Raw genomic sequence first — 17713 nt, 5'->3', positions numbered from 1 at the left:
TAAAGCAACTCACTTCCTGGTCAATTGGTGCAATTGATGAAATGCTGCAGACTTCAACTCACTGACCACCAATTGGTAGCTTAGCCAGACAAATCCATCAAGACAGCTCGAGATACGCGCAATGGGCATGAAAATGTCTGACGTCAGGTGGTGCTTGGAGTCCTTGGACAGGCCAAGGACCAAAGAAACAAAGCACACCAAAAAAAGTCATCGTTTGACATTAAACAGCGACAACATTTTCGCTTTGCATGCAAAATGCCGACACAAAGGGGGGTAAACGCGAACGCGAGTCCGTCTCATAAAGCAACTGACAACCGCATTGGATGCTTCTACTCCAGCATTCCCTTCAACTCCTTTACCAAACTCTAACGACCCGCGCGCTAAAAACGTCAACCAGACAGCCAACGACGGGCGGAAATAGAGCAAAGTTTCCCCAAACGAAAACAACAAAATACAAAAGGGAAGAAAAAAAAATCCAAAAAACGAAAAACGGAAAAAATGACACACAAGCTACTTGAGCTTGGACTAGCCACAATGGTTCTCTAGTCCCCCTTCTGGTAGTCTTCCTTTCGTTTTCGTTTTTTTTTTTTTTGTTTTCTATGCCGCGTTCAGGCATGTGGCTGACGGGTTAAGGCTGGACAGTTGACCAGCACCACCACCACCGCCACTTTACCGACCACCGCACTGAGGACAGGACAGTCAGATGAGGCGAAATGGCGGTTGTCGTCTTTTCATTGTTTGCTGGATGACTGCAACAATCCTGGCTCGACCACCTCCACCTCCTTGTAATGGGAATGATTTTGACGTCTGTTTAGTTGGCCCTTTTGGCCCGTTTGCTTGGTTGCTGCACTCCTCCTCAGCTTGGGGTATGGCTAATGGCCATTTGTTGGTTGGGTTCCTTCTCATCGAAATGCTTCCTCTGTGAGCTCTGTGAACGGAAGCATCTTTTAAATAGCGCGTAATGGTTCCTGACAGCTGGCCACTAGCCAGCTGGATACTGACATTTCTAACGACCCAAGCAAAGCCAGATTCAGTTCAGTCTCATAAGATGCATTGAATTTGTTTTGGGCAATAAATCTAACAGACGCAAGAAACAAATATATTAAGTTTTTGATTGATAGTTTTTTTTAAATGGTTGATTTAATTTAAGAAAACAAAAAAGGATCTACTTATTTGTTTCACAATCAGTTTTCAATTCTACTTCGAAAATGCATAAAAAATCACTTGGAACTTAAACTTTTAGTCAGCATTTCAGGCGAGCCATGCTGTTGGCCTTCTTCTTACACATACTTTTAAGATTTCTTAAAAAAATAAATAATAAACATTTAAGTATGTTATATACTTAAATGCCAAGTTCTATTTTTTATTTTATAAAGTTCAGATACTTGCTTGAGCTATTAGTTAGAGTATTAGTTACACTTCAACTAATACTAAATCTATAAATTGGCAATACATATTTAGTGACAACTAAAGGTAAAATATAACTTGTTTATTTTGGTTTTTTATTTAATTGGTCGTTAAATTTATGAAGAGGTTATATTTTTTCGATTTAGATTTTATTTGAAATATATTGAAAATTTTTACTACCGCCAGTCGAAATGCTTTTACCTACAATAAGTGCATTTAGACGAATTTTTTATTTTACTTTACTTTGTTCAACGTAAAAACCTAAACATACAATGGGAATGAATCCTATCTGGATTTCAAATATGTATTTTCCTTTACCCTTCTTCCACACACACCCACAGCTCACACATATGCATTAGAGAATATCTCTTGTGGACCATTTGCTTATGCCTTTTTACCATTGTTTGTGCTACACTTCAACGCACTTTCGTCATTGATCCGGCGAGAGCGAGAACCACCCATTTCGGAGTGCTGCTGCTGCTCCTTACCCACTCCATTTCAACTTTACTCAGGTTTTTTTTTGTTCTCCATCCAGCCACTCTTTATTTTTTCTCATTTTTTATTGAATTTGCCGTAGCCCCAAACCCCCGAACTCCCATCCAAGCGTCAGTTATGCTGACCAGCAGCAGCAGCAGCAACAGCGGTCCACACAGAGTAGACCGAGTTCGTTGCATTATGCCGGGACATACGTTTTGAAATTCCATTCCTGCGTACTTGTTGTTTTTTTCTTTCTCCATTACTCATATGTATATGTGGGGGATTGAGGGAAGGAATGAGCGGTGGTTGAAGAGGGAGTTGGGGCACGTATGTTGCCAGGTTGCCACACGTGCAGAAGGACTACGGCGCTAAGCTTTGACTTGGGATTTGCATTTTTTACGCGCCGTGGACCATCAGCAGCAGGAGTTTATGGGAATGGTTTCCACTTTGCTGATGTCGTGATTTCTTTTTTCCATACTGATTTTTTTTTTTTGTGTTCCTTCCTGGTGGTTTTTCTTTTTTTTTGCCTTGGCTGTTGACGTTTTTGTTATGGGGTTTTCCTATGTTTTGCCATAATTCTCTTCGCTTTCTTCCACTCACTCACTTTCTTTCGCATTTCGCTTTCCCATATTCGCTTATGTCCTATTTTGGGATAAAAATCCATTTCATCAGCAGGGTTTCCTCTGCAGTCTTTTCTGCTTTGTCTGATCGCGTTGAAATTGTAATGAGATTTTCAGTTTCTCCTTTTTATTCTTTTTTTTCTTTCAAAGGGTTGCCTCGGCAATTTTACGGTAATATGCTTCTGAGTCCTCCTGTACTTAGTACATACATCCACACATATTTCACGTCTGTGTGTGTGTGTGTGTGTTGGTCTGTTGTCCATTTAATTTATGAAATTTATCTACAACTCGCATCTCTTGCGGTGGCAACTGCATTCTCACTCATTCACTTATCCACTCATTCATTCATCAGCACTCTGTAGTCGTCTTTTGTCCTGGTTTTTTGGTAAAAAAAAAGAAGAAAAAAATATTCTTTTTCCGCTTTCGATATGGGATACTTGTTTTTTTGTGTTATAGAATAGACGAGCAAGGATTTCAAGGATTTGATAAGAGGGGAGAGAGTTATGTGAAGAAGGCCACCAAGCGAATGTCGCAATGCCGCGTCGCAGTGGCGCAGAGTCAAGTTCATGAACGAGGCTTAAGGCTGACGATGCGTGAGTAGATTTGCGGGCATATAATGTTGAAAATTTCACTTGTCTGATTGTTTGTAAATTACAAAAGACATGGAAGGCAGGAGCAAATAGAGGGCGGGTGCCTTGTGTGTGTGTGTGTGAAGAAGGTTAAGTGGGTGGTAAATTGGTTCATGCTGCTGGTGCTAAGCAGCCATCCTTGTTTAGTGATTGAACAAAAGATTCATTTTGCAAATGACTCAATTCAGTGATTTAATTTTATGTTGCATTATTTTTTGCAAACAAATGTTGTAGAAGAATTTAATTTCAATTACTTGGGGTATATTTTGAGTATCTGGAGAATGTAGCTTTTAATTAAATGTTTTTTTTTTTAATTTATGAAGACGTGTTTAAATTTAATTTAAGAATCTCAACGTTTCGTTTGAACTTACATATTTGTTTGTTGGGTTATTTTTTATAGATTTGTTCAGTTTTTTGCCTCTTGTATAACTCTTACAAATATAAAAATTTAATGATATGTTTGGAAACTGATATATGTTTTCTGTAAAGTACAAATTTTTTAAAAACTCAAGGATTTGTTTGTTGTTTCAAATTAAATCATAGTCAAGATCAAATGTGTTGTTTTTCTTATAGGTTGTACTGAAATTAATTATACCATTTTGGTGTGTCCATTGACGAAAAATATTCATAAATTGATACAAAATCATACATTATGTCATCATGGACCTCAGATGAAGTTGTTTTGTTAATCAAATGTTAACATATATAGAAATAAAAATAACACAAAAGATATTTGAGTTTCTCTTCTAACTCTTTTTTCGTGCTATAATATCTAGAGTTTTCATATTCTTTTAAATATTAACATTTATATTTTAAATAAAAATGCTATGGCGCATCGTTTGATATAAAATCTATAAATTTTTCGTGGCACAAAAGCAAATAGCTATCTTTACATTTGCTATCTTCAAACAATACACATTTCCAATTACGCGACAGTTCATCCGCCTGGCAGAGGTAACAACCCACTCACTTACCCACACACCTTACCACCCCCACTAACAACCCGTCTGCTGGCTCTCTTTACCCCTTTCTACATTTTGGGCACAGAAATTTTTGCCATTTGTTGTTATACTACATGGGGTGGCTCAATAGCAAATTGTATTTAAAATTTATATAAAATTCGCGAAGCATTTTGTTGTGACAATGTCTGCAATGGTCTGGGCTGTGCTGTGCTGTTCTGTGCTGGTTAGCAGAGACCTCCAATGGCACTCTCCATCCAACCCCCCTCTCCTGCTCTTCAACGCTTTTGCAATAACAAACAGAGCAGAGTGGAGTCGAGTGGACCCACCGCACGGTTATTTTTGCCTGCTCTACTACAATCAACGTTAAAAATTCGCGCGATTTATGCATGCATGGAAGGACATAAGAGTTGAGAGTGGATATCTCCCTCTGTGTGTGTGTGTGTGTTTGTGTATATATTGGTGTGTATAAAATGGCAAAAAGCCTCTGCCGGTTGCCTCTTCCTGTAAGTCTATCTCACTCTTTCTCATTTTCTCTACTACTCTTGCTGTCTCTGTCTCTGTTATGCCATTTCCCCCCCATTTTGCTCGCGTTGTTATATTTCCACTGGCGAGTCACCAAAAACTCCGCGCTTGTTTATTTTATTGGCACGTAAATTTATGTGGAGTCCTTTCCTCTTACCCCTTTCGGTCTTTCCTTGTTGCCTGTTATTGCTATTTTCTGTTGTTGTTGTCGCATTGTTTTTTTATATATATATTTTTTTTTTTTTGGCCATATAACGCGCAGGTTTCCCATTTCAACGTATTCGTATATATTCTATATACACAATTGTATGATTTTTTTCTATATTTTTTAAATAATATTCGGTTCAACGTGCAGAAAACGAACGGACACACCCAATAGAAAAAATCAACGATAACATTTTCTCGATAGCTAAATAAATCAAAAGACCAAAAAATAACTTTACTCAATATGCAATTTCGTCATAACTAAATTAGTCAGACCACTTTTTCTGCCCTTGCGTTAGTAAAAGTGTTGGTAATACTATAGATTGAAAATTAAATTAGGCTTTAAATGGGCAGATTGCAGTAAAGCAATTATTAAGTAGACCCAATCCTTATCTAATAAATGAATTCCTTAAACTTTTTACTTTGGTTTGCGACAGATCAATTTGGATTCCCTGTTGTTTGTTTCTCAATCACTGTCATATTGCCAAAATTTATTCTTTATATATTATCTATTAACAGAAGATAAAGACTTTAAAGACTTAATGTCTTTTAGGCACTGCTTTCTTGCCACAAGGTAATTTAGAAATTTTTGGTCTAGAGTAGTCGGGGATTACTGCGGCAAATATTTTGATTGTGATTATTATGGATCCTGGTTGAAAATTACTACGAAAATTATATTCATTGTGATTATTTAAAAGCCCTTGAATACTAGGGTCCTAAAATGATAAGAAAATTTTAAAAATACATAGTTTAGTTATTTAGGTATACAGTGGCGATTGAGGTCGTAAATGGAAGATATTTAAATTTTATTGCCAAGCCAAGGAAATTTTTAAGTTTAATTCACTGAACGATTTCTATATCATATAGTTTAAATAAGAATATATATTAATACATAGCATTTCCTTAAGAAGATTTGGTACTGTTCAATTATGACTTCGACAAACTTTGAAAGGACACCAATTTAGCGTTTTTAAAGACTTCCTTAATAACTTAAATGACTTAAATAAATGCCACTTTTAATTGTTGCTTAATGCAGTTTAACAAAAGTAAAGTTTCACCTTTTTTTCTACTGCTAATAGCTTGGCAATCCTTTTTTAATTCCTATAAATTTCAGGTAATGAGGTTTCCATTCAAGTACCATACATACATACGACTCTAAAGCAAAGTTCAGTTTATCTCTTTACATTTGTTGTTTGTTGTTGTTGCTGTTCTGCAACCAGTCAGATGTGCTCTAATTCTATGGACAAGAGTTACTTTTTTGTTGCAAATGTTGTCTAGGGTAAGAGAGAGGTACATTAAGATTGAAGACTCTTATGTTAAGTCCTTAAAGATCAATACTTAAATCGATTTCTTCTTTGTTTGTGTGTAATGCAAAGAATAATTAGTTATTAATTAATTAGAAATAGTTGGCCAAGTTCATGAGTATAGCAAACACCACTAGTTAAAAGTCAATAACTAGTTATTGAGGGTATAGGGTATATTTTGAGGTCTTGACTTTATATAAAGTTATTTTTTTTAAACCAAAACGAGTCTGCCTTTTGGATTGCACAAAAAGGCAGCCAACAATAACAGCTATGTCAAAGACTGACAGAGAAAAAAAGAACCAAGACAGAGAGGGAGATAGAGAGTGAGAGCGAGCGAGAGAGAAAGTAGTTTGGGTAAGAATGGGAATGGGTAGAGAACAGGTCAGCATCATCATCAATATGCAAAGGCCCAGGCAGATAGGAAAAACGGAGGACACGAAAAAAAAAGAAATTGTAGCCTGCCATTCAATGCTGTTGCGAGTAGAGCAAGAGTGAGAAACAGAGACTGACATACAGAGACAGAAAGAGAGAGAGAGAGAGAGAAGGAGAGAAATGAAGGGAGATGGAGCTCCAGCTTCACGTTCCATGCTGTCCAATTATGCCTCACACATGCAAATGCAACGTGCACTATACCCAACCAGCCGAGCAACCAAACAACCAACCAACCCACCATCACCCACTTTGCCCGCTGTCCCCAGGCAACCACTCAGCGCGCTTGTTGTGCCCGCGAGCCAGAGTTGGCCAGAAGCGGCGCAGCGACACGACGAGAACGTCGACGACAACGAGGACCAGGCCCATGAAACGATCCAACAAGCGACACATGGGCATGGGCATTCAATTCGACTGCGATTGAGATGATGGCGGGGCCAGGTTGGGCTGCATTTGGTTTGGGGCTAGAACTCTGTTTCAATTTGCACCCAAACATACATACACACACACACACACATACATACATACATACATCAAGCGATGCTGCAGTATTCCCATTTCCACTCCCACTCTGGACTCGTTGCCTAGGATTCGTTTTTTTTTTCGCGTAACGCAAAAATTCAGCGAGCCTGAGCCAAAAGGAAGGATGAGATGACCCCAAACATTGCTCTTGCTCTTTCATTCCACACACACACAGCCAAACACACACATTTCCATGTTGTTGTTGTTGTTGTTATTTTTCTGTCTCGTGCCAGTGTCGTTTTTGGTTGTTGTGTGTGCGTTCTGTTGAAACAATCGATTTATTTTCGGTTTCATTTCTGATTGGCAATATTTCATAGCCATGTTCTGTTTCTGTTCCTTGTTGTTGTTTTGTTAATTTTTTTCTTTTTGTTTGCGACAGAGAGAAACAGAGAGAGAAAGAGAGACAGAGGGCAGCATTTGATTTTTCCCCTGCATGGTATCAGACGGCGAATATAAATAATATAAAGAAAAAACAAGAAAAATTTGGATTAGAGTGCAGAAGTTTTGTATACTCTCTAACAAATATTTCGGTAAAAGTTTAAAAAAATGTATTTCGAAATAGATTTAGAATGATTAATATTGTGTCGTATAAATTAAATTAGTTTAATTAGATGAAAAATTCTGTAAGAAAAAATTCCACTTCACTTTTCGATTTTGAATAGTTGACAAATGCGAAATGTTTTGATTTTCGAATGGTTTTTAAATTCATAAATGAAATTGAAACATTGACTGAAATCAGAAGAAAACGAAAACTAATTTCAACAAGGCAGGACTCGTCCATATAGAACGTCCTCTGGTCCAACTTGATTATTATTAGCACTCTTAAAGTCTGAATTCCCTTAGAAATAGAATAGATTAAGTCTTATTAAAGAATTCAACCTTAAGGAAGAATTCTAAATGGATTAAATCTGTCAAATACTTGTCTAAAACAATGAATTACGTTATTATTCTTTCTTAATTAAATATCGCTTAAAAATTTTTGAAATATTCTTTTGCTGTACCAAATCAAACAAAGATATCAAAAATTGTAATACTATAAAAAGTCATCGAATGCGATTGACGTTCTGGATTTTATTTTTAACAGTTAATTACCGTTCTATAAACCTAGTTAAGACGCGTGACTATTAGTAAGTACATTATTATTTATCTATTCAGTTAGCATTCAATAAATATTGCACTAATATCGTTTAAATTCATTAATAACAAGACTTAAATTGTTGTGTGATTAACTTAAAAAAAGTTTAGAAAGGTCACACGATTTAACAATTGCTTGATGAAGTGATTAGTTCAGATTTGCAATTTGTTTAACAATGTATTGAATATAATTACCCCGTTTTTAATGTGATCAAAAGAAGAAAAATATAGGAAAAGTAATAGAATAAACTTTTAAATTACCATCTATTAGATTTTTTATTGAATTTCATTTATGATATTATTATTTCGCCCATTCCTAAAAAATGGTTAATAGAATTATACTGTTTTCTTTTAGCTTTTTTGAAAAGAGATTTAAATTTCGTTTGTATATATATACGCACATTTTTTTTCTTTTTGATGCGTGTTTGTTAATGAAAATTGCTTTTTCAAAAAAAAAGGCAACATTGTTCGTTCACGCCTACTTTTTAACTCGTTTGTGCGTGTGTGTGTGTGTGTGCGTTGTATGTGGCTTGCTTTGACACATGCGTTTGCTTAGGAAGAAAGAGAGAAGTGGCAAAAAAAATCATAGCCGACCACGCGGCGTATGGGCAATGTGTATCAACAAATGAGAAGAAAAAAAAGGAAAGCAATTTCCCTATGCTGTTGCCTGAATAATTTTAGCTTTTTCCTTTACGTTTGAGCCAACATCAGACCATGTTAAATGAATCACACTCGAACGATGGTTTTGAAAATTCTCTTTAGCTGACTGGAAAAATGTTGGGATCTTTGGTTCTTATTATTGACAAATTCAATGTATGGCTTATATTTACAGTATTATTATTTTAAAATGTTTTTCCATTAATATTAAAGTTCTGGGACACCATTCACCTTTCCTTTCCACCCGCTAAATGACATGCGATTTCTGCCCCCACTCTATTTTGAAAATTTTCAATTAATTCTGTTGCCATGAGCACCCAACCGAAATTTCCATTACCTCGATAATTGATAATGGCCATAAATTTTTAGCCATCTACCGATTTACCCGCATGGCGTACCCCTATTCATTTATTAAAATTAGTAGCCTTCTCTTTCCTCTTTCCATTCCTGTCTTTCCCGTGCTGCCGCCTTTGTCAGCCATTGCGAATTGGCAATTATTATTTTTTGCTTTCCGCTTGAGTTTCGCCATATTTTATAGAATTTTCATTTTTTTTCATTGTTGAGTTGCCTAGTCAATTATTTAAATAAATAATGACCACCTCGATATGCTGCAACGCGTTTGTTGTTTTATTTGGTTTTTTTTTTCTTCTTTCCTTTTGGTTTGGTTGAAAAGTTCGAAAATTGCCAAAATGCCAATTGAAGCGGCAAAATGCGTTGGCTATTCGTTCTGCATGAAATATGCAATTATATGTCCGCCATATATATGCGCCGTATATGTATATCTGTAGCACATAAGTGCATTATATACCTAATGCAAATGTCATCGTGTATGCACCTAGGTTTCTATATTTACCTATGTTATATAGAAATATTTGTTCATTTGCATTTTGCTTTACCGCAAAAGTTTCATTTCCGTTTTGCATTGTACCGAAAAAATAACCACACCACACACTCTATGACAGAGGTGACAGTTGGTGGAGGGGGGTGGCAGGGGTAGTAGTTTGGAACATAACAAATAATACGACATAACTAGTGGCGAATGTCAACAATTTTAGACAGCTTAGTGCAGACTTTTTGGATAGGGAAATCAAATGCCAACACATGGATACCAGTTCAATCGAATCAAACGATTCGATACGATAGAATAGTAGCGTAAATTACGTAAAGGTTTTGAAAGATTTCAAATATTGGAGATGAATAACAAAATTTTCAATGTTTTTTTAAAGTTGGTTCAATATATAGTAGATATTCAGGGCATAACTGTTTCAAAAATATTTACTTCTCCAGGTTTTTTACAAATATATATCTCGTTTTTGAATAGTTTATTGTAAATGATTAACATTTGTAGGACCGAATTACAAAAAAGCCCAAACAAAGTGTTCACAAAATTTGGCCTATATGCAATACTCGTCCAGAAAGGTTTAAATATTCTTAAGACAAAATATGGTCTAATAGCGCTCTATAGATCGCTAAACCAACGCTAATATTCTTTAAAATTAATTACCAAACCTTGGAAACATCTTTACAATTTAAACACGTTCAAAGTCAGCAGATAATGCAGTGGTTTGTATTAAATAGAAGTATGTGACAACAACTCGCGTTGTGTTAGTAATATTACCATGATAAAACGGATAATATGGAACATGTACTTCAAAAAATGTAAAATAATGAGTGGCAGATGTAGGTTCGTTTTGCTTTTGTCCATTTGTTCTATGTTTTGGTGATGTATGTGTATCATTAGTTAAAAACTAACAAGTATGTTTGATGTAAATAGTTTCTTTCTTTATATTTAGTTACAAATATCTAACTAGAGAGATATATGTATGAATGATTCTAGAATTCGATATTACTAATGCCCATATCAGATTGCCATCAAGAGGTCCATGGGCTTTGCCAAGCCTAGTACAGTTTAAGATAAAGTTCGAGTAGTTTTCTAAACCCTTTACTCTGTGATAGAATTGGGAACTTTTTCACTTGAGTATTGGGTAAAACTAATTGTATACGTTAGTGCTTCCTATATATGATCACTAAATAGTTATGTTACAAAATTTTGCTCGAAATTGCCTAGAAATCATTATGCGGAACACGCATGTGGAATCGTTAATTCTCGCTGTGGCTTCATTTTATTAGCAAGTTGGTCCTGTCCCTCACTCCCGGGAATATACGCCTGCTTGTGCTTCGGTCCACCACCTATATCTAATCAATATTTCGGTTATTGGCAAAGCAACTACAACACAACTGTAACAAGTGCAACAACAAAAACAACATGAGCAACAACAAGGGGCAATGACAACGACAACGCTGCATAAATTTCAAGTCCCATTTTGGGGTTATTGGCGGTGAAAATGTGTAGAGGGAGGATGGGTTGGATGAATGGTTTGGACTGGGTAAGTGGGATGACTGCGGTTTTGCTGCAAGCCTTTGCGCGTATTTCATCTGGCGGCGGCGGGCAACGACGCGGCCGCCAAACATTGTCGTTGTCCTCACACACATTCGCATAGTTATGTATGCAGTATCCCCGCCACTCCCAGATTTTAGGCCAACTCTTTCAGCCCCGGTCATATTTCCAACTCACAACCAGTAACACAACTACGTCCCGCATACCAGAACCCTTGGCCTTTGCTTACAGAGTCAAGCTGACCCACCCCGTCCCATATTGTCGTTGGCTCCGCTGGTTTTACGTTAATTTGCACAATTTTTGAGTTATGTCAATCGATTTCTAATGGGCGTCGCGTATGCGTTACCCAGCCTCCCCCTTCAAAATCAACCCCGACTACTATATCACTATGTCTAACTTTGAACAGCCGTTGCCGTGGTTTAAGAGTGACAAAGGGGCGACGGTTTGGCGTTCGGTGGTCGCGTCAGCCCAACAACGATGATGCTCAATTTGTAGTTTTATAATTGAAATAAGTTCTCCCCCTTGGATTCACATATCACAATCCACGTTCTGCGATTGGCCCCGTGTATTGCGGGGATTGCAACGCAAACGTAAAGTGTTTACCACTGATTGAGGACCAAGGATTTGGCAATGCATTTTTGAGTCTTACTGCAGTCACCTGTTCATGGACGAGATTACCAACAGCTCCCAATTAGCGACAGTCCAGAGAGGGGCAAAGAGCCAGAGAGACATCAATGTCGACATGTGGTATCCATCATGGCCATGGATATTTGTTTTCAATCCATCATTCGATTCATTACTCACAGTAGCCAGTCGGTTCGTCTAGTTTGCAGCTGGAGATGCAAATCTTCAGGTATCCCATGTACTGTGGTAGATCTTCAACCAAATGGACCATTAAGACCTGTTAATAAGTTAGGAAGAAATAGTCACTAAACTTCAGTAGTATGAATAATGAGCAAGGATAAACCAATAAATCATAAGGATATGACTATTCTCACTTTCAATTAGAAGAAAAAATATAAGAATTTCAATTTATGTGTTGTCCAGGGAAAAGAAATAAATTTTCATATCGAAACAATAAAGAAAATAGCCACAAATATATTTTTATTATATTTTCTGTGAATCTGACAATCGTTTATTTATTTATTTATTATATTCATGCTAAATTTAAGACAAAAAATATTTGGGAATGCATTAAATCATTAGAAACTATAGCAACGAGTCCTTCGATTTGGCAAATTAATCTTATTTTATATCAGCTAAAGAGTATCTGGAACTGTTTGGTTTTGCTGAGGAGCAAGTAGTGGCGTTTGTGAAAAATTTGGTTTCCTTAATGTCAGACTATAAAATATTATCCAACTTCTGCATGCATCTTGGTCATCCAAATGCGTAATTGTCAGGAGCTTCGGCGGGAAAGTGCGGCTAAGGGGAACAATTGAAACATGAAACCCTTAAGTTTGAATAAATACTCAATATAAGTTTATTATTTGAACAATCTAGAGGTACCTAAAGGTCCCGCTTTCATACATTTTCTAGCCAACAGTTTACAAAAGACTCGGTAACCCCAGGAATGGGATAAATTAAATTTTTGAAATGTTACACCAACTGGTTTTCTCAAGATTTATCTCCATTATTTAATACCAACATATATACGATTCATACAGGTCATCAAAATAAGTTGTCTAACCCTTAATCATCATTACGGGCTAGTTCCAAAAACTTACATTTAATCGACACTTTTATACCATTTAGTCTCATCTGATTCCATCGTATAAAGTAGAAATAAATTAGTAAAAAGCAACATTTTGCAAATTTCTACATGTCTGACGATCTGTTGGCCATCTGTTTTATGGGGACCTTTTGTTGAGCAATATATTATACACAAAATATGCAATTTGCAACCGCCTATAAATATGCAATGCATATTATGCAATTATCGTTGAGCCTGTCGCACACACACAGGGAAATAAAATAAAAATATTATAAATAAAAAAATTTTAAATAAATTGGCAAACCAAAATGTTCGCCATTATAATTGCAGTCGGGACAAATTTTAGCCCACAAGAGACACAAGAGAAGGGGTAGAGGAGAAGATGGAATGTGAATGTGGTCAGCCGCCATCAAATGTTGTCATTAAATTCAGTCTGATGAGATGAGAGAGGGCGGTGGTTGGGGGCCCAGTCATAACCTGTCGTGGCAAACAAACAGAAATTGCATTTTATATTTTATTCACGAGTGCGCAAAAACGGAAAATCAAAAACAGCCAAAAAAAAAATAAAAAGAGAAGCAGCATGGCAAGGGGGGTCAGGGAGCTCCCAAAATGAATGTGATAAAACAAAAACCTTGTTTATTCACGTTCGAGAGTCCATCTGAAAGGGATGGGTATATATATATGTATATATCTACTATATATATTTATTTGTGTATATGGAATGTCAGATGCAAATATGTATATACATTTTGCTCTCTGCCCCAGCATTATTGCATTTTCGTTGCCTACTTACAGGCGAATGGCCAATGATAAATAACGGTTAATGCAAACTAGCGACAACATGGCCCTTTTTGAATTGGCTGCATTTGAAAATTACACAAAAAGGCCCCCTCAAATTTCACTCCTATCCATTTATTCCTCCTCCTATCGAATTTAAAATCATTTGGCACATTGTGTTGGTGTATGATTTTTAAGCGGGGTTGGCGGGGCGGGTCGGCTATGAAAGGGTGTGGTGGTGTGGAGGGAGCACTCTATAAGGTTAGCGAGTTTGCCATTTTGTTGTAATTGCTTTTGGCATGGTCTATGTGTTGATGTTATTGTTGTTGTAGTTGTTATCCTTGTTGCCCCTATACACACATTTATATATATATGTATATGTATACATATACATTGCTCGACGTTTTACTCTTTGCTAGAAACTGCAAGCCAAACCACCCATTTGCCCGCCCCACAATCCTTCTTTTACATATGTGGTTGTTGTTTTACAGTTTTTGCAATTGGCTGCTGGTAAAATATGTCCACGTTTTATTTAACGCGTTTTTTGACTCTGCACATTGCGCACCAAAGGCCTGACTGACCCTCGCTCCCTCTCCCGCCGATTTCACCAGCACTCTCTTATGCACTCAGGACAATACATAATCGCCGAATTGTTGTTGTTGTTGTTCGGCGCGAGTCAAGTGCGTGTTAGAGGCGTAATTGCGTTTATATATTGCATAGACTTCTAATGCATAGGCAATTTTGTCTAAAATGCCACGATGCGTCCCAATACTTTAGAATTTTAACTCAATTTTGGAAGCAATTTAAGAGCTAATCTAATGATATAGGACCATATCAAGACAAAAGACCATTTTAGCAGTTTTGAAAATCTCTTTGATCCATGTATATTCGCATCCTTTATGAACAACAAAGCACTAAACACTAAAAGCACTAATAGCAGGAGCCCTAAAAAAATCTTTTGTTAGCCTTTTGGCTCTCACTTTGGGAAATATATCAAAAGGAATTAATCAGAAAGCTATTGATTTTCGCCAATTCAGTTTATTTACCATTTGATTATGATACAATTAAAAATTTTTAGGAATTTTGAAAATCAAAAAATTGGTTCCAACCTAATTAAATCACCGCAAATCGAGTTCTTGAGGGCTGTCAAAAATCCTCAAAGTATGCAATAAGCTAAAAAGTTATTCAATGTTTATCAAATTTATAACTTTTCAAACCGCAAGTTGTCTTTAATTCACAGGACATTCCCGAAATTTCTAAATATATTTTAAAAATCATTTATTTGGATTTTTTATAGCATACTTTACGTGGACAAGGTGCCCCTGTTCATAGCTTTTGTTCCGCATATGATTGTGTATGAATAGATATAGAATTAAAAAAATATATAATTAAAAGTTAAAACAGGATCTATTAATTACTAATTAATGTTTTCAAGAACTAGTGTTTTATTTAGTGTTGTTTTGCCTTTGAGTGTTACAGTTAGTTGTGGCTTCCTTTTTTGTTGATCTCTGTAATGTAATAGACAAATAAGCTCTTTTAGACACTTGACTTGTGCATGGAGGGAAATTAAAATTGATTACAGATAAGTACACAAATATCGTCTCATCTTTGGCCACGCCTACGCCCCTTTTGGGCTTACATTGTGAAGGTGTAACAGACATCCCTTGCAACCTAAAGCTCATGTGTTTGCCACCGCACACAATTCATTTGCATATTTTATTGGTTGCCATTTAATTATTTGCATTTTACAACAAATTTTTTGGGCCATCTGCCCGCTCCGCCCCCATCTTCTCCCACCACTGCTTGGGGGCTTGCTGATGCTGATGATGATGCTGGTTTGCTCTTTGACCGCCCTGGCTTATGCTGCATTTATTTTCAATTAATATTAATAAAGCAGTATGGAGGTCGTATGAGGTGGAATGGGGTCGTTCAGATGGAGAGATGGGGATGAAAATGAGAATATGCATATGATGTATGTATATATAATTTGTATATTTTTCAGATTAATTGCAAAATTGTAATATATAAAGGCTCTTTGGCACTTTGGCCATTGTCGCCTGCACACACACACACACACACACACACAAAAACCCACAAACATCAATATGTATGTGCGTATTTATTATTTTTGTATTTAGCAATTTACCAAATAATTATTTTGATAACAAATTCTTTAGAGTGTTGGTTTTTATGTATGTGGGCGTGCGAGTTTGTTTATGTTTGTTGCCCGTTTTTATGGCATTTCTGGTTAAATTTGCATATTATTATTGGCAAATTATTTTAATTGCATTTGGTGGCAACAAAATGTGGTCAAAATATGAACGAGGCGTATTTAGAAATATAAAATGATGGTACAGTCAGAACAAAACATGCATTATAAATTGCCTAACAAGCCGAAAATTGCAAACCGACGACTTATTATGTTTAATCGCAGCAAGAAATATAAATCATGATTAAAAATTTCAAATAAATTGATTCTAATTGGTTTCTGAAACAAATTTATTGAAATTCTCAAAGTTAAATGTTTTTAAAATGCGAATTTACAGTGGCAACCCTGTCATGCCAATAATTGAAATCGTACGTGATGGCAACACTCGAGGGTTTGAAATGTGACAGCTAAAGCGTGAAAAAGCATCTAGAAGAGCTGTTAAGTTAAATATTAAGTTGATTATAAATAAACGAGCTAAAATCCAAGTTCTTATATAATACTTTTGAGCATAGAAATGGGTTAGTTTTTTCGAATAAGTTTTGAAATACATTTTGAAACACATAAATACATACATACTTTGGATTTAAAACAAAGATTTATGGAACTTTAATTTCTTTGAATTATAATTATTATTATTATATTATAATAGTATAACAAAAAGATAAAGATTTGCAAACAAATGACTAATTTTTAATCATTATTATTTTACAGGCACTTGATTACGATTGTGAAGTCCAAGGACAACAGGACATTCCACAGGCCATTCAACTCTTGGGTGAAATGAACAGCAATGTCAAACAGGTCACAGATCTGGTTGAGGGAATGCTGCAACGTGTCAAAAGCGGTGAACTGACCACCGAGTATGGACTGAGTTTTCTGGAAGTCAAATATCATATGCTGCTCGATTATTTGATTAATCTCACTTATGTCGTATTACGCAAATGCTCCGGCGAGACAATCGAGGGGGATCCTTCAATTGAGCGTCTAATTGAGATACGCACTGTGCTGGAAAAGATACGACCCATAGATCACAAGTTGCGGTATCAGATCGATAAGTTGGTCAAAACAGCGACCACTGGAGTGTCGAGCAGTACAGATCCCACACTCTATAAACCAAATCCAGATGAGATGATGAGTGCAGCAGGAGCCAAACATGGTGATGATTCAGCTGATGGCCAGGACGACGACGAAGATGATGAAGACGATGAGGAGGATGGCAGTGACAGTGAGGAGGAGGATGATGAAGCCGGAGGAGCAGCAGCAAAGAAGCCACGCAAAGCGGCAACAGCTGGCAAAACAGGTGTCTATGTGCCGCCACGTATTAAGCCAGTTTTCTATGATGGCGACGAACGGGATGGCGATAAGGAAAAGAAGGCATTAGAACGTGCCAAAAAGAGAGCTATCACGTGAGATTAGCATTGTCTTTCATAACTTGTATCCTTTTCATTCAAATTGATTTTCATATTACAGCGCCTCCATGATGCAGGACCTGAAGGAGGAATGTCTGGACGCCCCAATTGAGATATCTTCCGGCTCACGTGCCCAACAAATTTTGTCTCAAACTCAAAAGGAGAGACAAGAGTACGAGGAGACCTATTTAATGCGTCTGCCAGTGACAAAGGCAGACAAACATCGTCAACGCAAGCTAACCACTTTGGGTAAGGTTAACTTCAACAACAAAAAGCCATCGTTTTTGGGCAACGAAGTCTTTGAATTGACTAGAAAACATTTAAAAGTTGCAATATAGACAG

General features: G+C 36.6%; 1 protein-coding gene across 2 annotated transcripts in view; it reads left to right on the top strand.

The window, feature by feature from the left end:
• The window catches only part of LOC6642147 (neuroguidin), a 58806-nt gene that overhangs the window by 40327 nt on the left and 766 nt on the right, over positions 1-17713 (top strand). For both annotated transcript variants that reach the window (XM_002065351.4, XM_023176041.1), the window contains exons 2-3: positions 16674-17368; positions 17433-17620. In XM_002065351.4, the coding sequence (XP_002065387.2) occupies positions 16674-17368; positions 17433-17620 (883 nt within the window). The remainder of the gene's footprint in view (positions 1-16673; positions 17369-17432; positions 17621-17713) is intronic.

This window comes from Drosophila willistoni (assembly GCF_018902025.1).
Source record: "Drosophila willistoni isolate 14030-0811.24 chromosome 2R unlocalized genomic scaffold, UCI_dwil_1.1 Seg167, whole genome shotgun sequence".
Taxonomy (NCBI): domain Eukaryota; kingdom Metazoa; phylum Arthropoda; class Insecta; order Diptera; family Drosophilidae; genus Drosophila; species Drosophila willistoni.
This window is presented reverse-complemented; position numbering and strand designations above follow the sequence as displayed.